Here is a 17,887-nt window from a genome sequence, read left to right on the forward strand (position 1 = left end):
TATAAATGAAAATCGGTAATATTTAAGCGTGTTTTAGAAAACATAACGGAACTCGCGTAATTTATCATACCTAAATATTTTATCTGTCTGCACAGTGCACTCTATAGAGTAGGTAATATCTTCGAGTCTCTACGATGATGAAATAAAGCGAGACTTCGTTCTACAAAGTGATATCACTGAGCCGGGAAAACGAAAAAAAACTAAAATAATTTATTTTTAGAACGTAGTACTTACACTTTTAATAAACTATTTACCCAGTTAGTAACTTTTTCGTGATTTATTATATCAATGGTATTGTTTGACAATATGCAATCAAAAATATAACTTACCTGAGCCTTAATATAGTCTTGGGAGATCTCTCTCCTTAATTTAGCTAATTCGCTGTGAAACGTATCCACCACCAACGACTTACATTTAAACTTACATCATAACGTATAGCGACTTCGTTAATAGTGGATAATATTTTAAACTGTTTTATCTAAAACTAAACGTCGATTTATTGCTTTTTATTAGGGCAAGAGAGTAAGTAGGTACAGTCAATTTTTCCGGTCCTAGGTCAATTTAAACGGTCGAGCATAAAAGTGCAAAACTCGGACATTTTGTAGAATCGTGTAAAATTCAGAACTGAAGTACGCGGACTTTTTTTTTGCTCAAAAAGAGTTAATATTTTTTAAATTATAAAAAGTATATGAAAAAAACTAATATATAACTAATAACTAACTACAGTTCTTTTTTTAATTACAACAAAATAATAAAATCGTTCTATGAGAAAAAGTTAGTATACGGATGAATATCCAATGATGACAAAAATTGAACTTCTAATGATCATAAAAAATTAATATAATTTTCCAGTTTAATTTTTTTCGATAAAGGTTGGAAAACCTTTAAGGTATCTTGTGTTAAATATTCAAGTTTTTTGAAACAGCAAAAACATCTATCGATAATAATTTTCATAAATACTAATAAAAATTAAAATCTTGTATGCCCATTGCTTATATGAATAGCTCAAAAATAGAAAAAATATTTTGAAAATGTTATAAAATAAATATAACAATAATAATTTCAATATTATGGTGTGTACAAGTTGCTAATATAATCATTCGGTAAAAATTGATTTTACATAGGGTTATATTTTTATTTAATAACACCAAAAAAACAAAATAGATTTTATTAAACATTGGTTTCGAGTAAAACTTTTAGTTTTTACTTAATTATTTTATTTTTATTTTTCCCTTTTGAAAACTACTTGGAATTTAAAATTGTGTCCTCACGAAGCACCCACTAGATTAACTTTTACTAGAAAAAACCACACACACACACGCATAAAAATAAAAACACAATGTCATTGTAATATGAATACACTCATCGCTCAGCTTAAAATCTAAAATAATATTTAAATGCCATCGAACTTTATAGCATCATAATACGGTACATACATTAATAGGGACTTATATTTATACATATACTTTATGAACATGATACTACAAAGTGTCCAAATTACCTCTCTAAACAATAGACCGTGCAAAGTGATCGTTTATCAATTTGGTTACCTAAGTAACTTGGCTATAAAAGATTAAGTCCGAGTATTTATCTCCAAGACATACGACTTTGGTCCAAAGGTTATTCAGGGCCACAATTATTTAAAACTGCTTCAGAGATTGTCTATTGCCATTTTTATCTTGTGTGCCCCAAGTGTAGTACCTACCTATAAGAATTCTTATTTTATATATTCCAAAATAAAACCTGATGCTGTGCCACCGTTTTAAAAAAAACCGTCGTATACCAACCACTGACTGCATAAACCTGTATACATCTAATGTATACGAGCAATGTGCTAATGATATTCTTTAACAATTGTGCAAAGTATAATAATATTATGTTATACCTCGTGAGAAATAGACGTTGAGCTCAGCAGATAAATTTGCGTGCCTAAACTTTATTGATGAAAAACGGATTCGTCCCAAAAACTGTTTGTCAAACGGAAAATTCATCATACATTATTATTTATTACATTCATGTGCGCACCACGACAATGCTTCATATTGAATAACATTTTAATAATAACTATTAATATAATAAGCGAAAGAGGAAGTTACACTCTGAGCGTGTGTATATAGCAATATCATAGTAATGATATGACGTCTGAACCGAAGTCCGCGAGTAATTTTTTTGTTTTTCACTCATATATTTTACCTGCGCTTCTTGTTTTAAGTCTCCTCTGCGGTGTACGTACATGTCATATTAATATGGAAATATGTATTCGGCCGAGCTATCAGCGCGATGATAGCAATAATAATAATACATAGAATACAGTCGGGCGCAAGGAAAAGGGTTGCCGGCTAGACCACATGCGTTTGGCGGCGACTTGGTGGGGGGTAAGTACCAGCCCTGAAGTTCCGGACCGCTAAACGTAGAATGCCCACAGACCGGTCGGAGGTCGCGTGCGGGCGTTCCAGTTAGTAACAATAATATTCTCGGGGGTAGCACGCACCGTGGCGCAGCACATAACACTATTATAACGGACGTTTTTCATCATTTTTTCGTTTATTTTTTATCATTTGAAATTCGCGTCCAGCTTTTCTCTCCACCGAGTTTTTTCCAACACATCAACCCGCCGCCACCACGTGATAAGACACACGGAGTCGATAATACCGCACGATTATAAAATATAACACCGACTTGCTGGTTTACCGGACATTCGTCCCGGGAACGTTGTAGTATTCAGAACTACGTTCGCCGTCGAGTCCGGAAGAAGATAGAGTTTGGACAGCTGAGGTCCGAATCAAATGATTGTTTCATGTGAGTACAATTTAGTGTGGGTACACACACTGCCTCCATTTCATTATATTGTGCAACACATTATTTTTTATATAGGTACGATAATCCGAAACTCGTCTATGATAAATAGTAAATACTAATAATGACTATAGGTATAGTAATAATAATACGTAGAGATGACACTGCAGTGCTCAGGTCGTCATGTCTGATATAGATGTGAGTATATTTAATATTAAAATGTAATAGCTAAGGCACCTATGACGTTAATTTAATGTGAAATTCTATAGGACCAGTCGATCAGACTACAATTTATTCTGCCTTCATAATATGAATTTATTACATTTGTATTATAAATGCATTATTTGTATGTTGTATTATTACAAAGGTGCCTATGTGTATTACTTTGAAGCAACCATAGGGAGATGCTCGAGAACAAACCCACAGGCAAATCTTATCAACGTTATCTTACTTGTTCAAAAACGTTAAAAAATAAAGATTGGTTTTTCATTTACCAATATTGGAGATGATTAAATTATTATCGTCACTATTTTAACAGTTTTTTTTTATTAATAATCTAAAACCTATACCATGATCATTTATTATGGCTATAATACTAATTAATATTGGAATTAGTAAAATGTTAAAGATTGTACGAGTTTATCTATATTATAATATAACAGTAATCAAAAAAAGTTGTATTTCATAAACAAGAAATAATAAGATATTTTTAGTAACTTTTAATCCTCTAATTGTTCGCAACGATTAAATCATTAGTATAAATAATATATATTATTCTGATAAGTTTTATGTATAGTTTTATTGAAGTATACAATTGCCATTTCCACATTTCCACATTTTCGTATTTTTTCCAAACTAAAAAAAATATGTTTAGTTTAATTTTTGAAAGCGAACCAAATGGAAAATGTCTTTATATTCTATCTTACATAATCGTCTTGTCTTTTACACTAAATTGTTTGTTGTTTTTAACAAATATTAAGGTAATGTAAAATGTATATGCCTACATTTAAATATCAAAGCAGCTATATATATTTTAATAAATAATACTTATTTTGTTTTATAATGTTCCTTTAGCGATTAAATTATTTTGTAATGGTTGAATGAGCAAAATGTTGTAGGCTCGTGCTCCGCCAGATAATAGCAGGTGGTGATAAAAAACTCAACTCGACAATGATTATTTTGCAAATAAAATTACAAGCAATACCTAAATCTACAAAAAATGTTTAACAATTAAAAAAAAAATGTACAAATGAATGGATACGAATGAAGAATAAACTATTTAAAAACAAATAATTGTATAATAATATAGGTAACTACTCGTATTGTTTTGGAATTAAATAAAGAATGGAACATTGGTAGGTACCTACCAAACTATGAATTTTCATTTATTAGTTAATGCGTTTAAAAAAGAAAACATTTTTCTCACCATCCCCTTGCTGTGATGTTGTTCAATGCATTTTGAATATAAAAACATTTTTGACTTAGTACACCATGTTTATCTATGGCTTAAAATATCAGAGTCCAGTTCATATACCAAATGGTATAATGCCTATACCTATACTTTTAAATTATAATAGAGTTACATGATATTTGAGTGCCCCCTACATGTCATCTGTATGTGCTATCATGTATAACAATATAATTATTTATCCTCTCAGCCGAGATGATGACTGCTGGCAGGTGACGACTATGTTTATATGCGCACTATTATAATTGCTGCAGTACATCGATTGACAATTATATAGGGTAAAATATAGATCAAATATACGGCTATAGAACAGAAAAATAATGATACTTAATAAGAATACGAATTTATGACATTTATAGTTTTCAAAAATACACAGTACAGATTATAGTACTGTTTAGAGCTCTTAATTACCTTTTTCCAATCCTTACTCAGCGAATATCTATTTTAATATATGCAAATGCAATGCGATGCGTATAATATATTATGATATATCAACTGTTCATTGATTTAGATTTTAGATATTATTATACTTTTATGTAACCACGATATCTCAAATATATATACTCACCCCTTGATAGTTAATATTTAAATAATCAGGGAAACACAATTCTATCAATTTTACAAATTAGTTTTTAAAACGAGTTTAAAGTAGTAACACACTGAAACAAAATCTATCAACTACCTATCATTAAGATACTTCCACGAAATTAAAATAGGATTTTTACTTATCTTTACTTTATTTGTATTTCCCGAGTTTCAAATTGAAAAAATTTGTATTAATGAACTTAGTTCCAAAAACGCTAAGCATTTTACTTGTTTTGCTCGTGAATCACAAAGGGCTCAGAGCATGTTTAATTGACGATACGAAATTCCAACCAATTAAATAAGGCAAAATTAGAACTCGTATGTAAAAATGTATTCCAAAAGTGCTGCTAAATCACACTACATGTATGTAGGTACACTGGCCTTGATACAGACAAAAATAATGATACCTTAACATGTATCTACAACTATTACTATATTGGTTTATAAATTGTTGACCTATTCCGAATCCCGAACCCTATATAAAATTATATTATCCTCGAGTTTAATCGATATTCTTAAAGTTTATTTTAATGACGTGCCCACGCTTTATTCGACGACGTAGATCGAGGTAATATAGCAGTAAAATGATTGATGATAATTTTCGAACGGCATGTACAATTATACATCAATACCACTTCAGAAGCAAACTCTTAATAATAATAATATAATATAGTGTTTGATTTTAAATAATATTATTTTTTTTCGGAAATGACTCATTGTTGAAACCTAATTGAATTCTGAATTCATCAAATAGCGACGATGCCGAACTATACATGTAGTAAATATTCTCCCCATACATTCGTTGTGCCCAAGAATCCATTAAAACTTCGTGTATGTGTGTGTTCGATTTTATTTTTGTATTTGAAAATCAAATGTAAAATTACCTTTTTTTCCATATATACATTATCAACATGTATAAAACATGTATCATTGAACATTATTTATGTAACCTAAAAAATAGATAAAAATCTGTTAATTTCAACGTTCGCATTAGCCGGAATAAATCGGTGGCGGCCACAGCGGCGGCGGCGGCGGCGGCGGCACATGTAATGGGTGTATATATCGATCGTATAGGTGGTCAGTGAAAGGGTCACAGGGGGTACACCTACCTCGCGTAGATATTCTATCCCTCCAGCAGCGGCAACTGTGGCGGTGGTGGTGGAGGTGGTGGTGGCAGCTATATAGTGGAGGTCGATGTCCATTCAAACGGACCGGCGGCGACGGCGGCGGCCATTTGCCACTGAATATTACATAAGAAGCGGAAAAAAAAATAAGGCACGCATTAGTCTCTGCGGGGAAGGCTTATACACCTATATAGTTACTATAATAATTCAAATAATGTTACGAATATAATATATTTGCACACAACCACGGACTTCGATATAGCGTTCTACATAATATTTTATTTTTGTCCACCGACACACCAGATAGTACCTATATCGATTCGACGCATACATAATACAATGTTTACTGCGTTCAATCGTCTGTCATAGTATATAATATAACACGATTATTACACATTATACAATATTCTATTGGGAATGTTATTCAGAAGACAATCTCTATAACAGTTTCTCGTAGACGCCTCTGTGCGAATGATCTGTATCTTATTTGCAAGACAATATATTATGTTTATTAGCGATCATATCACATAATAATAATGATAATGAAAATCGTGGACTGAAAGTTTAACAATATACACTAGTAGGTACCATGTATGTGTATAATAAGTATACTAAGTACAACCCATCATGTATTGCCTGCTTAGACTATTGCACTCGTAGTCTACGAGGTTACAAAATTACAGCTATTATTTATTCCAATTTACTTTACTATGTTATATCTTACTTGAGTATAGTAGGCACAAATTTAACAGTTTAAAAAAACATCATTAAATTCTAAAAATTATATTTTAAGGAGGTCGAGAACAAAGCATTTAAGCTCATTTAGTAGAAATGTGTTAAAACTTAAAATAGATACCAACAAAATCTTAATGACCTATAAAGACGAAATAAACTGAACGCATAATGTGGGGAATATGAAGACATGAAGTAGGTTATATCAAAACCAAAATTTTATAAAATAACCAAACTCGAAATTCCTATAATTTTTTTAACAAATTTTGAGTTATATTATGGTTACATTCAAAAATGACGTTCCTCTCTCGACTAAATTTTTCATATCATCAAATTGCTCCTCAACTCCATATTCCATATATGTACCTAGTGAAATGTTCAATATCATCTACTTAATTAAGCACCCTGGCTTCGTCATCAGACTAGAAATCCATAAATCAGTTATTTATAATAAATTGTTTAATGTATTGTGTAAAAATAAAGGAAATACAAAATATTGTACATAGTCATAAAGGTATATTAGGCATTAGGGCAGTGTATTATTTTATTATGGATTGTGGAAAAAGTACGTTTCGCCATTAAGTGTCGCATAAATAAAAGTGACATTACTTTTACAAAGTAATATCAGAATAGTCATCGGACTAAAACCCATAAATCGGTTATAACTCATAATAATTAATTAATATAATATAATGTACAAGTAAAGGAAATACAAAATATTATAATACATAGGTATATAGAATTAGGCATTATGGCCGTGTATAATTTTATTATGGACTGAGGAAAAAGTATGTTTGACTATTCAGTATCATACATAAAAATGACATTATCTTTACAAAATAATAATTTTAAATTATGTATAATTATTCCAATTTCCTACTAATATTTTAAAATATATTTTTAGAATTTTAGATGTTGCTTATTCGTTTAAAAGATTTTCTTGCAGATGTTATTTTTTGTATTAACAGCTCTTTTTTGAGGATGATTTATTTATAATATTGTTTTCAAATGTGAACAATTTAATTTTTATTATAAATTTAAGAAAGATATTTGTTTAATATTTCTTATACTTTTTACTAGTCAACAGGATTTTTTTAAACGATATAAAAATATATATTACATTCGTATATATCTGCAAAAGATCTATTAGAGTCGTGCATTAATTATTATTTAATTAGTAGATTGATATTGTCTTAAATTGTATGTTAACATATATAAAAACAAAAACTTAATTTAAATACCTATTTGTAACAAAAAAATTCTGAAAATATTATTACATTTCATCAAGTTATATTTATATAGGTATTCCACAAAAATTAATATTACATAATAATTAATGGTAAAGAAATACGAATAATAATTATTTTTAATTTTATAGCGACCTAACCTAATATCCAAATAAGCATTAAATCAAGCTATTTGAAGACTAACCATTTTTATAATATTTGTTGATAACCATTTAAGCATGAAAATTAGCGAATTTAATGTTCCCAATGTAGGTATGCCTATTTAATTATATTTAATTGCCTACTTGACACAATATATATATATTATATATTATATTGTTTTCTTCCAAACTAGTAGTATTAGTAAATTGTAGGTAACAACTAATTAATAGTTAACATAACAATATAGTCACAATTATAATATTTTTAATTACATTTTAGGAATTCTTCAAATCAAGCAATAACTTTTTACCCATCACGTGTTCAGATATTCAGCGGTTAATATTATTTCTAATTTATTGAGCAACATTTACACTGAGTTCCGAAAACGATAAAACGTTTTCATTAGTTTTCACACGTAAAACAATAAGTTTCTAAGGCAGTAAAAATTTTTACACATTCGACAAGTGATAATCTGAGCCTAGCCTACCTACATAAACATACAGAGTGTTTCACCAAGCATTAAAACCTCCATTGTTTTCTTTAATAATTAATTAATTCAAATTCCAATTTTTAGAATTTTTAAGCATGCCTATACCTACCAAATTTTAAAATATTTCGATTTTTACACCAATGTATAGTATTTTGTGGTAATATAAACTTATTCTATAAAGAAAAAAATAAGAATCAACCTTTTTTTCTATACATTGTAAGACGATAACTTTTTTTAAAAATATAAATGATCTAAATTTAAATTCGAATGCGGAGTTTTGGAGTTACTTTAACTTTGTGTAGGTAGATACTAAATTTCATAGGTTTGGGAGAAAGACTATTGGTATTATGACGATTTGAAAATGATAGATATTAAAATAATTCTATTAACATTTTATAATATATACAAGTTGTCCTAGTATAATTTTAACTTAAGTGCTAAATTAAAAATTACATCTATTTTATACTTTGAAAAACTATTTTTAAGAACTATTATTATAAGAAACAATACAAATTTTAACTACCCAAAAACAATTCGTTTAAATTTCGATATAGAATTTAACATATTTCTCCAAAAACAGTTGATTCTTATTTTTTTTAAATAAAGGATTTTCTATCATCACATGACATACTACACTCCTTAAATGGTTTGAACAATTTAAGTTTTTGAAAATATGGTCCTACTTATAAATTCCAAAAATCAAAATTTGAAAAAGGCAAACGATGTGTAGTTAAGCATACTCAGAGTATCCCCCTGTATATATAATATATAATGTATGTCCGCGAAACCACATTAGTTTGTGGCTTGTGTTATCTCTATCTTTCTTTTTTTTTTTTGTTAATAATTTATGGTTTGTACAAATAAAACAAGATATTTAAATAGATAACCAATAGAAAAATTATTTTAATAACATTCGTGACGGTTGTCGGCCACGTATATATTGGGTGTATTTACATTTCGTCCGTGTACAGCTACGCTGCAGCAAACATAATATTAGGTATACCTATTGGGCTATACTACTTTTATGTTTTATTATTAATTTGTAGGTGCATAATAATATCGTTTTGCGATGTCCGAGTAGTGAAAACGCAAAGTGTGAATCAGAGAAACGCCGTCCCTCGATTACAACATAATAGAATAATATATAATATTTTATATGCAAGTTAACTAATATTCGACTTTGGTCGAACGAAAGCTGGTCCGAAGACTTTCACGTGCGACATATTTTGTGTATATAGGTACTAACGGTTATCGGTATAAAGTTTTATTTAGAAAACATTTTATATCGTTTCTAGTCGCGTCTAGTATGACGTATAGGGATACAACACTGCAGCGATATTATTATACGCTCAAGGGAGACATATACAATATAATATAGATACCAACCACCCCTACTTCGCGTAGGAGGTATGCACGTGAAAATGTTTTTCGTCCATTGTGATACATGAAAATGTATACGTACAATATGTGTGTGTGTGTGTGTGTGTGTGTGTAGAAAAAGCAGCTCGACGCGAGCCGAATACAGCCGCGGTAGGTAGTATTAGATTATCGACGAAAACCGGGCGCTTGCGCGCGCGAAAAGCCCTTTTTCTCGTCCGGACACGCCCACACCGTCTCGTCCAATCCATTTCGTGCGCCGGACAAGGGTAGTCTGACGGAATAAACCCCTGAATTATTTATCCCCCGGGCCAAAATTCATACGCACGTAGGTGGATATTTATATATAATATATAGATAGATAGAGTCGGTCGGTCGGCCTCGCCGTCATGTACACAATATATAATAATAATAATAATACGCATTTTACTCGATGACAGTTTTCCCACGTACACGTAGGACCTATATATATATATACCTACACACGTATATGGTACCTGCCTGCATAATAAAACGCTCAGGGACCTACGACCTGCCTACGCGTACATGCAGGTTTGATATTTCTGTCCATCTTTCGAAACTTATCAAGGGGGATTTTTGTTAAATCGATACGCGCGGCGCAGTGCCATCCTGCAACTGCGATCTATTATAATATTATTATACGTTTACCCGCTGCAGCAGGCGATTATAAATGACTAATAATAATATTTCGTTCACGAATCACGCGAGCGACGTTTCTTAATGGCCGAACACATTTTTCATAAACCAAGCTGGGGGGGTTTTATTGTTATTGTTATTGTAATGATTGCATCATACGAGATTTGAGCAACATTGAATATCGTAGAATTTTCGTAATAACACTATATGCTGATTCACTGATCTTTTTGCTACGCTCAGCTCCATTGTTCACAATAATATGTAATACTTATAATCTATAACGATAATCGGTAAATCAGTACCTACATATAGATATTATATAGGTACTAGGTAGGTACAATTAATACACTATGAAACAAGCGTTTATAGCTTCAAAAAAAAAAAATCTAATATTCAATGAGTATATGACAAAGTATATGGTCAAAGCTTGAAGTAAGTTAAGGTCATTTTTTATACACGTTAACTGATAATTTAATTAGGCAGATCCGTTAAGGTCATGCAATATTATATATAATGTATCGAAACATTGTTCTACGATTCGCTTCGGCATTGGACTACTACACGAGTACAAATCGAATAAAAAAAGCACGTTGAGCATTGATAAATATTACACTATATTATACTCTCGTGTTTTTGTTTAAAAATACAAAAAATGCTTTTTTAAGTTGTATGTATAGTTTTAGATTATTTATTATATTTTCTGTGCATATTTTGTAATAAATGTTCATGAATGATTTTGAAAATAAACACACGCGTACAATGGTGAGTTTTGTACAGGTTGATAAGTTCCCACATCAGAACGGTTAAAGGGCTCGTGACGCTTCCTATTCATAGAGAAATCATTTTCGTAAAGCTAATAATACGCACTGGATACAATACAATCGTTTCTCCCCTTCAGAAATACTGCAGGCACCTTTACGACGCATAATAATATGTAAACCATTATCGGAGTGTGTCAAGTGATTAATAATCCAACAACACTCAGGTAAACGAACCCCTTTGCCGGTATTGAAGGGTGGAAAAATCGAGAATGAACCTGCCCCGATATCCTGCACGCATGTGCCCGGAAGTTGGTTGTTATAATCGGTCGGAAACGATCTCGGGGGAACTTGATGATCACCCCCTAAACAAATGCGCACCCCTGGGGAGCAGTTAACGATTTTTTAAATCTTCTGCCGATCTAAAAACAAGTGTGAATAAAAAATTATAGACAATATTCGTTTTTTGCTTGCAGTAAAACATGTTGGACATCAAGAGGTCAATTTCCATGCTTCCAGCACCAGTAAACTCGGAACCAGATACGGATCTGACCAGTCTAAACTGGTTGCACAGTTTGACGAATATACTTTCGGTGCCATCTTTGCCTACTCCTCCTGATTCACCTAATTCACCCACACGTTCAGCAGATCAGAACCCAAAAAAACTTCCACACAAAATCCGTTTCCAAATGAGTGAGTGTTGTCAATAGCAATTGAATACCGGTAGCTTCGACAACTTTGATTTATTGATTTTTCATTTCAGGTTTGGAAAGTGCCGAACAATACAAAAATAATGGAGACAAAAAACCGCCATTTTCATACTCTACGTTGATTTGTATGGCCATGAAAGCTAAAGGAAATAAAGTTACTTTAAGTTCTATTTATGGCTGGATCAGGGAAAATTTTTTGTACTACCGAAACGCTGATCCTAGTTGGAAGGTAATGCATAATATTTAATCAAATACAAAATACCTATTACATTTTACGATTTTTTTTTTCTGAAGAACTCAATCAGACACAATTTATCGTTAAACAAATTCTTCGTGAAAGTGCCACGATCTAAAGATGAACCAGGTAAAGGAGGATTTTGGAAATTTGATGTCGATTGCTTAGAAGGTGGTGCTCGACGTAAACGAACAAGTAAATATAAGCTCATAGTTATTTACAAAAAAACAAATGATATAAAGTATGTAAAGAGACGAGAGTGTCGGTAATCTTTTCGATTCACTCTTGATGCATAATAGTGTTGTGTTTGTTGACTAAAACTTATTTAAACAATGTATAATTTTGATAGCAATACTTTAATATTCTAAGTTAAGATAAAGTATTTTTTTTTATTTTTGATTCAATTTCTGATGAATGCCATTTTGAATGTAGGTTTTAATTTATAGCATTTATTTAGGATACAGGTTATTATATATCTACTATTTGCATAGTATCTATACATTTACAATTATATATTTATAATAATAATATTCATCACAACATTAATAATACCTAGGCAGTAATATTTTCTAAAAACGGATAAAATTTGCTGTGGCTAGAAAAACAAATACCTAACTAAATCTTAATAGCTAATAAGTAACTATCTATTTTGTTAAAATGTATAAAATAACGCCTTTAAACATAATTTTTTGGAAAAAACTCACTATAACACTATACATTGCGGCACTTAAATATAACGGTATGTCACACGATCGTTCGGTATGTTTTACTATTATTGGACCTTATTTGCGGTGTTTATGCAACGATAAGACGTGATCAATGACCGTTACATTTATAAAATATATCAAACTTAACCTCCGATCGCGTTGCACCACAGGTAGCCGGAGGCGGGCAAGTCGGATGCAGCAAAAGAACAACGCGAGTAAGGGCCACGGAGAAATGACTGTCGAGGACGAAAAAGCGCTCCAGTTGGCCGTCCTGTCGCTGCAAGAAGAGGAACAGCAACATATGGACAACAATTTGGACGGTTTCCATCAGCAGCCGATGATACTTCCTGTCGACGAGCCGATGGGCGAACCCGAGTTGATCTACAGCTGTTCGATAAACGCAGCCACCGTGGATCCGTTCATGTCTTCTGTAGTTGATTATACGATAATCGACATACCCAACGACCATCATCAGCCACAAATCGCCACGGACGACGAGCTGACCATGCTCACGAACTTGACGTGGGACGATTCGCAAATGGACCTGCTCGATTCGTTGTTAGACTCGTTGTAGACCGGCTTTAATAATAATTTATTATATTTGTGCAGTTGGTATGCGTTATTGGATCCTATATTATATTCTATGATATCATTGTCATTATTATACACATATTATTATTATATTGTGTTGTAATACCGAATCCATTCCGACATTCCGTTTCGAGTGTTTTGACGTGTCAAAGTGAAACTAGTCTTTTTATTTTTTATTTTTATTACTATATTGAATTTAACGTAGAACGAAACGGCGAGATCGAAAGTGTGATACAAACTGTTTGGATAGAGCTTGATAACTATTAGTGTATATTTAGATTTAATTACCCAAAATAACCGTAGGTAAGTCTCTAAAGACGTAGCTACCTATCTTACCAGTTTGCAACACAGACTTTCCGTTTCACCCTGTATCGCGAAAGGCAATACAAAAGACTTATATAGAAAAGTCACCCAATTAATCCTATATTAATATTATGTATTTATATAATAATCTATCTATCTTTTCTTTTTACATACCTATATGCATTATTGTATGTGTTAATTATTGTATTTTTCTGTTTAACTTCGTTTCATAAACGAGTCCTCATTCTATGTGTTACAATAGCGATTTAAATTGTATTTTTTTTTCAATAAGCACGAAACTATGTAATGTTTTAACAAACGAAAACTTAAAAATTTAAGTCATAAGTAATTATATAATATAATACTACCTATTACATAAATAAAAATCGTAACATATTAAGCTGAACTTAAATAATATACGTAATATATATTATTCTAATTTACAATATGATATTATTAATATTATACTTTGATGACATTATTAATGTTGATAACTGTAAATACACGATTAATGTGACTGTTGACCAAGTAGTTCGAATCGTGAAACAGCACCCTACGTTTAGTACGGTGCCCAATGTCTTGGCCGTTTCTTGTATGGCTGTGATCTGTTCGCGATCCAATGACGAACGCTGCGCATGCGTAAGAGCGTTGACGGCAGACAACGATAAATGCGATAATTGTTCTATTGACATCGCCTGTGATGGACACGATTTATGTATTTTTCAACACATAGTCTTACAAACCACTTGGACACCGTTCTATGATTAGAGTTTTCATTAGTCTTTACTTACTTGTAATACATTGTTCGGTAAACATTGGACACTGGACGCGGCCAACCCTTCGAATGCATCGGGCTGAATATCACGCACAGAATCCAAACCAGCGATTACACATCCGATTAATGCTATCTAAAAATATAAGTAAAAGAATACACCTCGAAAAAAATTATTTTATTTTTAAGCAGTGTTTATAATCGTATCTACCTACCTGTATAGCAGTCCATCCCGAAGGGTCGCCGAACGCGTCTCTACTTGTAGCGAGTAAGGCAAATTCTCTTATGATTTCTTCCGGACAATTTATAAGATTTGATATATCGGCCGCCGCGCCCCTTTGTATTATTTTTGTCACATAGTAATAATTAGAAAATGTACAATTGTTTTATATTCGATTGAATACTACCATTCAGCTGTATAGGCATTATATATTTTTAATATCAATATTTAAGAAAATAAATTATTACTTGTATGCGATTGGTTTGATCGCAGCTATATGTGATTTATTAAACACGCACAAAACTTGACCCAAAGCCGCTAAATCATAACTGCTAAAATCAGAAGGGCCTTTGTAACTCCATTGGTCTTCGATAGCTTGTTTTAAAGACATAACCTTGACAAAATTACACCAATCGATTATGAATTATAAGTGTACATTAAAATATTTTTGTTTTAAAATATGAATGCATTTATTTAAACAAAATTTGTATTTAATGTAATATTTACTTCAAGTACAAACTTCCAATACAATGTTTAATATTGTTCTTTAAACTATGAATTATTCCACAAGGATTCCCAAAAAAGTTTTTTATTTTTATTTTGTATATACATTTTAATATTTTAATATTTTTTCCATAATAATTAATGACTATAGAAATTCAAATCATTAATTTATAATTTATAGGTGAACTATCGTGATGTGAAGCCGTCTAGTTAGGTTGTATCAGCTATATAGAGGTCAACGAATTTAAATCTAAATGTTGGTGGGTCGCCCATCCAAACGCAACAATTAAAAAAAAATAGATGGATAATAATTATGGCATGCGTATACGAGGAACACTTCACTGATGATTATAGCCCACCACAATCAATATTAGATTTAAAATTGACTACACATTACCTAAATGAGCAGTAAAAATATTTTAAAATTATATACTATATAAAAAGTTGCTAAAAAAAGTTTCATAATATCGTCGTATCAAATTTGTAGAAATATCTCAGTTTTAACAGTGCATCGAGTCATTAAATCGTAACTTATTATTAATTTATTTTTAAATATTTAATGTTTACTATACTATAAATGATTAAAATTTATTTGTATACAATATATGGGTAGTATTATAGTGTATCGTTGCCATGTAAAGATGGCTGATCAATGTGTCACTTTAGTGTTAAAATTACCAAGAGATTATTGAAAACCAAGTTTTTACATAGTTTATTCTGTAGAAGTATGAATATTTGTCCTTCTGTGTGAGTTAGATACATAGTAACTTATTAGCATTTTATAAATGTTGTCTTGTTACCTATTATTATTATTCTGTTATTAAACTTAATTGAACTTAATCACAGTTAATTAAAATAAAAACTTTGAAAACAATATTAAGGCTAAAGATAATAGGCTTATTTACGCAATAAAGATGTTTTCTCAAGGATATGTACTCTTTTCTTAAGTAGAGAGCTGTTTAAATTTAAAACTCGTCCATAAGTACTTGCATTTAAATTCAATTATTCGGGAAAACAAAACGTATACAAAAGTCGTACATATTATGTAGGTAGAAGGTACCTATGACTTTCTTAATTTTAACGAATGTTATTAATCGCTTATAATTATGAGTACCTATACGTAATGTGCAAATGTGTGACAAACCTGTTCTTTAGAATAGTTTCTCCATTTTCCGAATGATGCTATTGTTTCAATATCCGTCAGAGACAAATTCATAAACTCTTGAGCAGGTATTCCTCTAGATATCCACCCTAACAATTGTAGCTCGTCTTCTGGAATATCGTCTGCTGTTGTATAAACCTAAACAATAATATAATATGTGATTGTTGCTTTAGATTCGACGGTTAACAAAACATAGAATAGGTTTATTATCATATTATATCTCTCTCACTTTCACTAAATCTCTCCACAACAGTTCAGCCACTCCCGTTTCCAATGGATCTTTTCCGAGTAAAATCAAACACATTTTAATCTGTGACTGATTATCGATGGATATTAAATCATCAATGTCTTCTTTAGACAACTTTCCGTTTTTTTTAATCAAAGATTCGTCATCACACGACTGTTTTGCTCCGTCTGTATGCACTACAGATACAAATGAAATAAGCAAATACACCCATTTGAGAGACATAGTACTACTAAACTGCATATAAAATAACGAAATTACAATGTATTTATTTGGCATCTAACTTTACTAATATAATATGTATACACAAATGTCCTCGGCATCGCGTGCAAAAATAAGGTTGACTATGTAAATAGTTAATTGACAGCTTAGATTTATTCTCGGTATTCGAAAATTCGATAAGTAGGTCCGCTGTATGGTTTTTTTTATACTAATAAAATCACTTTTTTATTTCTCATTATCTATTTTAATTACTATATGCATCGATTACACAGTACGTCAGACACATGTTTTTGTATAAATGTGGCGATCAGTCTTCTTTGTCAATAAATGCACATTAAATATGTTTGTATATAATATATTTGATAACTAATCACTAATGGTACTCGTAATAAATAATAATTGTATTGGAATAATGTAAGTCTAATTATTCAGTAAGATAAACACTGTAAATTCCGAAATTCTCAATACATTCTAAGCAAAAATAATTTCTTCTTAACATCTTTATTGATACCATAATGTAAGTTTTTTCAATAAATAGACTAGAGTAATGATATTAATGATTTCAAAAGTCTCGATAATGTCTTAAACATCTAAAATGTGAACACGACATTATAACTAATACTAACTATACAATACACCATCGTAAGAGGCAATAAAATAGCTATCGGCTATAGTGCTATACTACCATACTTCTAAAATAACAATTGTTTTTATTAGCACACATACAATTTAAGCCCTAATAATCAAATAAGTTAACAGTGATAAATGAACGCCACAATTTTTATTGACATTGAAATACTAAGAAAATTCCAAACATTTTTTTTAAAAAAATGTTAAGTTAA

The 17,887-nt window shown here is 30.9% G+C and overlaps 2 protein-coding genes across 3 annotated transcripts; one reads left to right on the forward strand and one right to left on the reverse strand.

Moving 5' to 3' along the window:
• The first annotated feature begins 2,401 nt into the window (after positions 1–2,401).
• On the forward strand, positions 2,402–14,324 carry LOC111041509 (forkhead box protein J1.2-like). 2 transcript variants are annotated; one of them, XM_022325786.1, is made up of 5 exons: positions 2,402–2,799; positions 11,852–12,068; positions 12,139–12,314; positions 12,380–12,515; positions 13,198–13,601. In XM_022325786.1, the coding sequence occupies exons 2-5, from the start codon at positions 11,858–11,860 to the stop codon at positions 13,599–13,601; spliced, it is 927 nt and encodes a 308-aa protein (XP_022181478.1). In that variant the 5' UTR covers positions 2,402–2,799; positions 11,852–11,857. The 2 variants fall into 2 exon arrangements, with proteins under 2 accessions (XP_022181478.1, XP_022181479.1); XM_022325787.1 differs by lacking the exon at positions 2,402–2,799 and having other exon boundaries at positions 11,858–12,068; positions 13,198–14,324.
• LOC111041508 (otoancorin-like) lies at positions 14,321–17,445 on the reverse strand. Its single transcript, XM_022325785.1, has 6 exons — positions 16,809–17,445; positions 16,562–16,717; positions 15,162–15,307; positions 14,909–15,029; positions 14,713–14,829; positions 14,321–14,616 (listed from the first exon to the last, which is right to left on the reverse strand). The coding sequence occupies exons 1-6, from the start codon at positions 17,100–17,102 to the stop codon at positions 14,362–14,364; spliced, it is 1,089 nt and encodes a 362-aa protein (XP_022181477.1). The 5' UTR covers positions 17,103–17,445; the 3' UTR covers positions 14,321–14,361.
• Positions 17,446–17,887: the final 442 nt, after the last annotated feature.

Source organism: Myzus persicae, unplaced genomic scaffold, assembly GCF_001856785.1.
Source record: "Myzus persicae strain clone G006 unplaced genomic scaffold, MPER_G0061.0, whole genome shotgun sequence".
NCBI classification, from domain to species: domain Eukaryota; kingdom Metazoa; phylum Arthropoda; class Insecta; order Hemiptera; family Aphididae; genus Myzus; species Myzus persicae.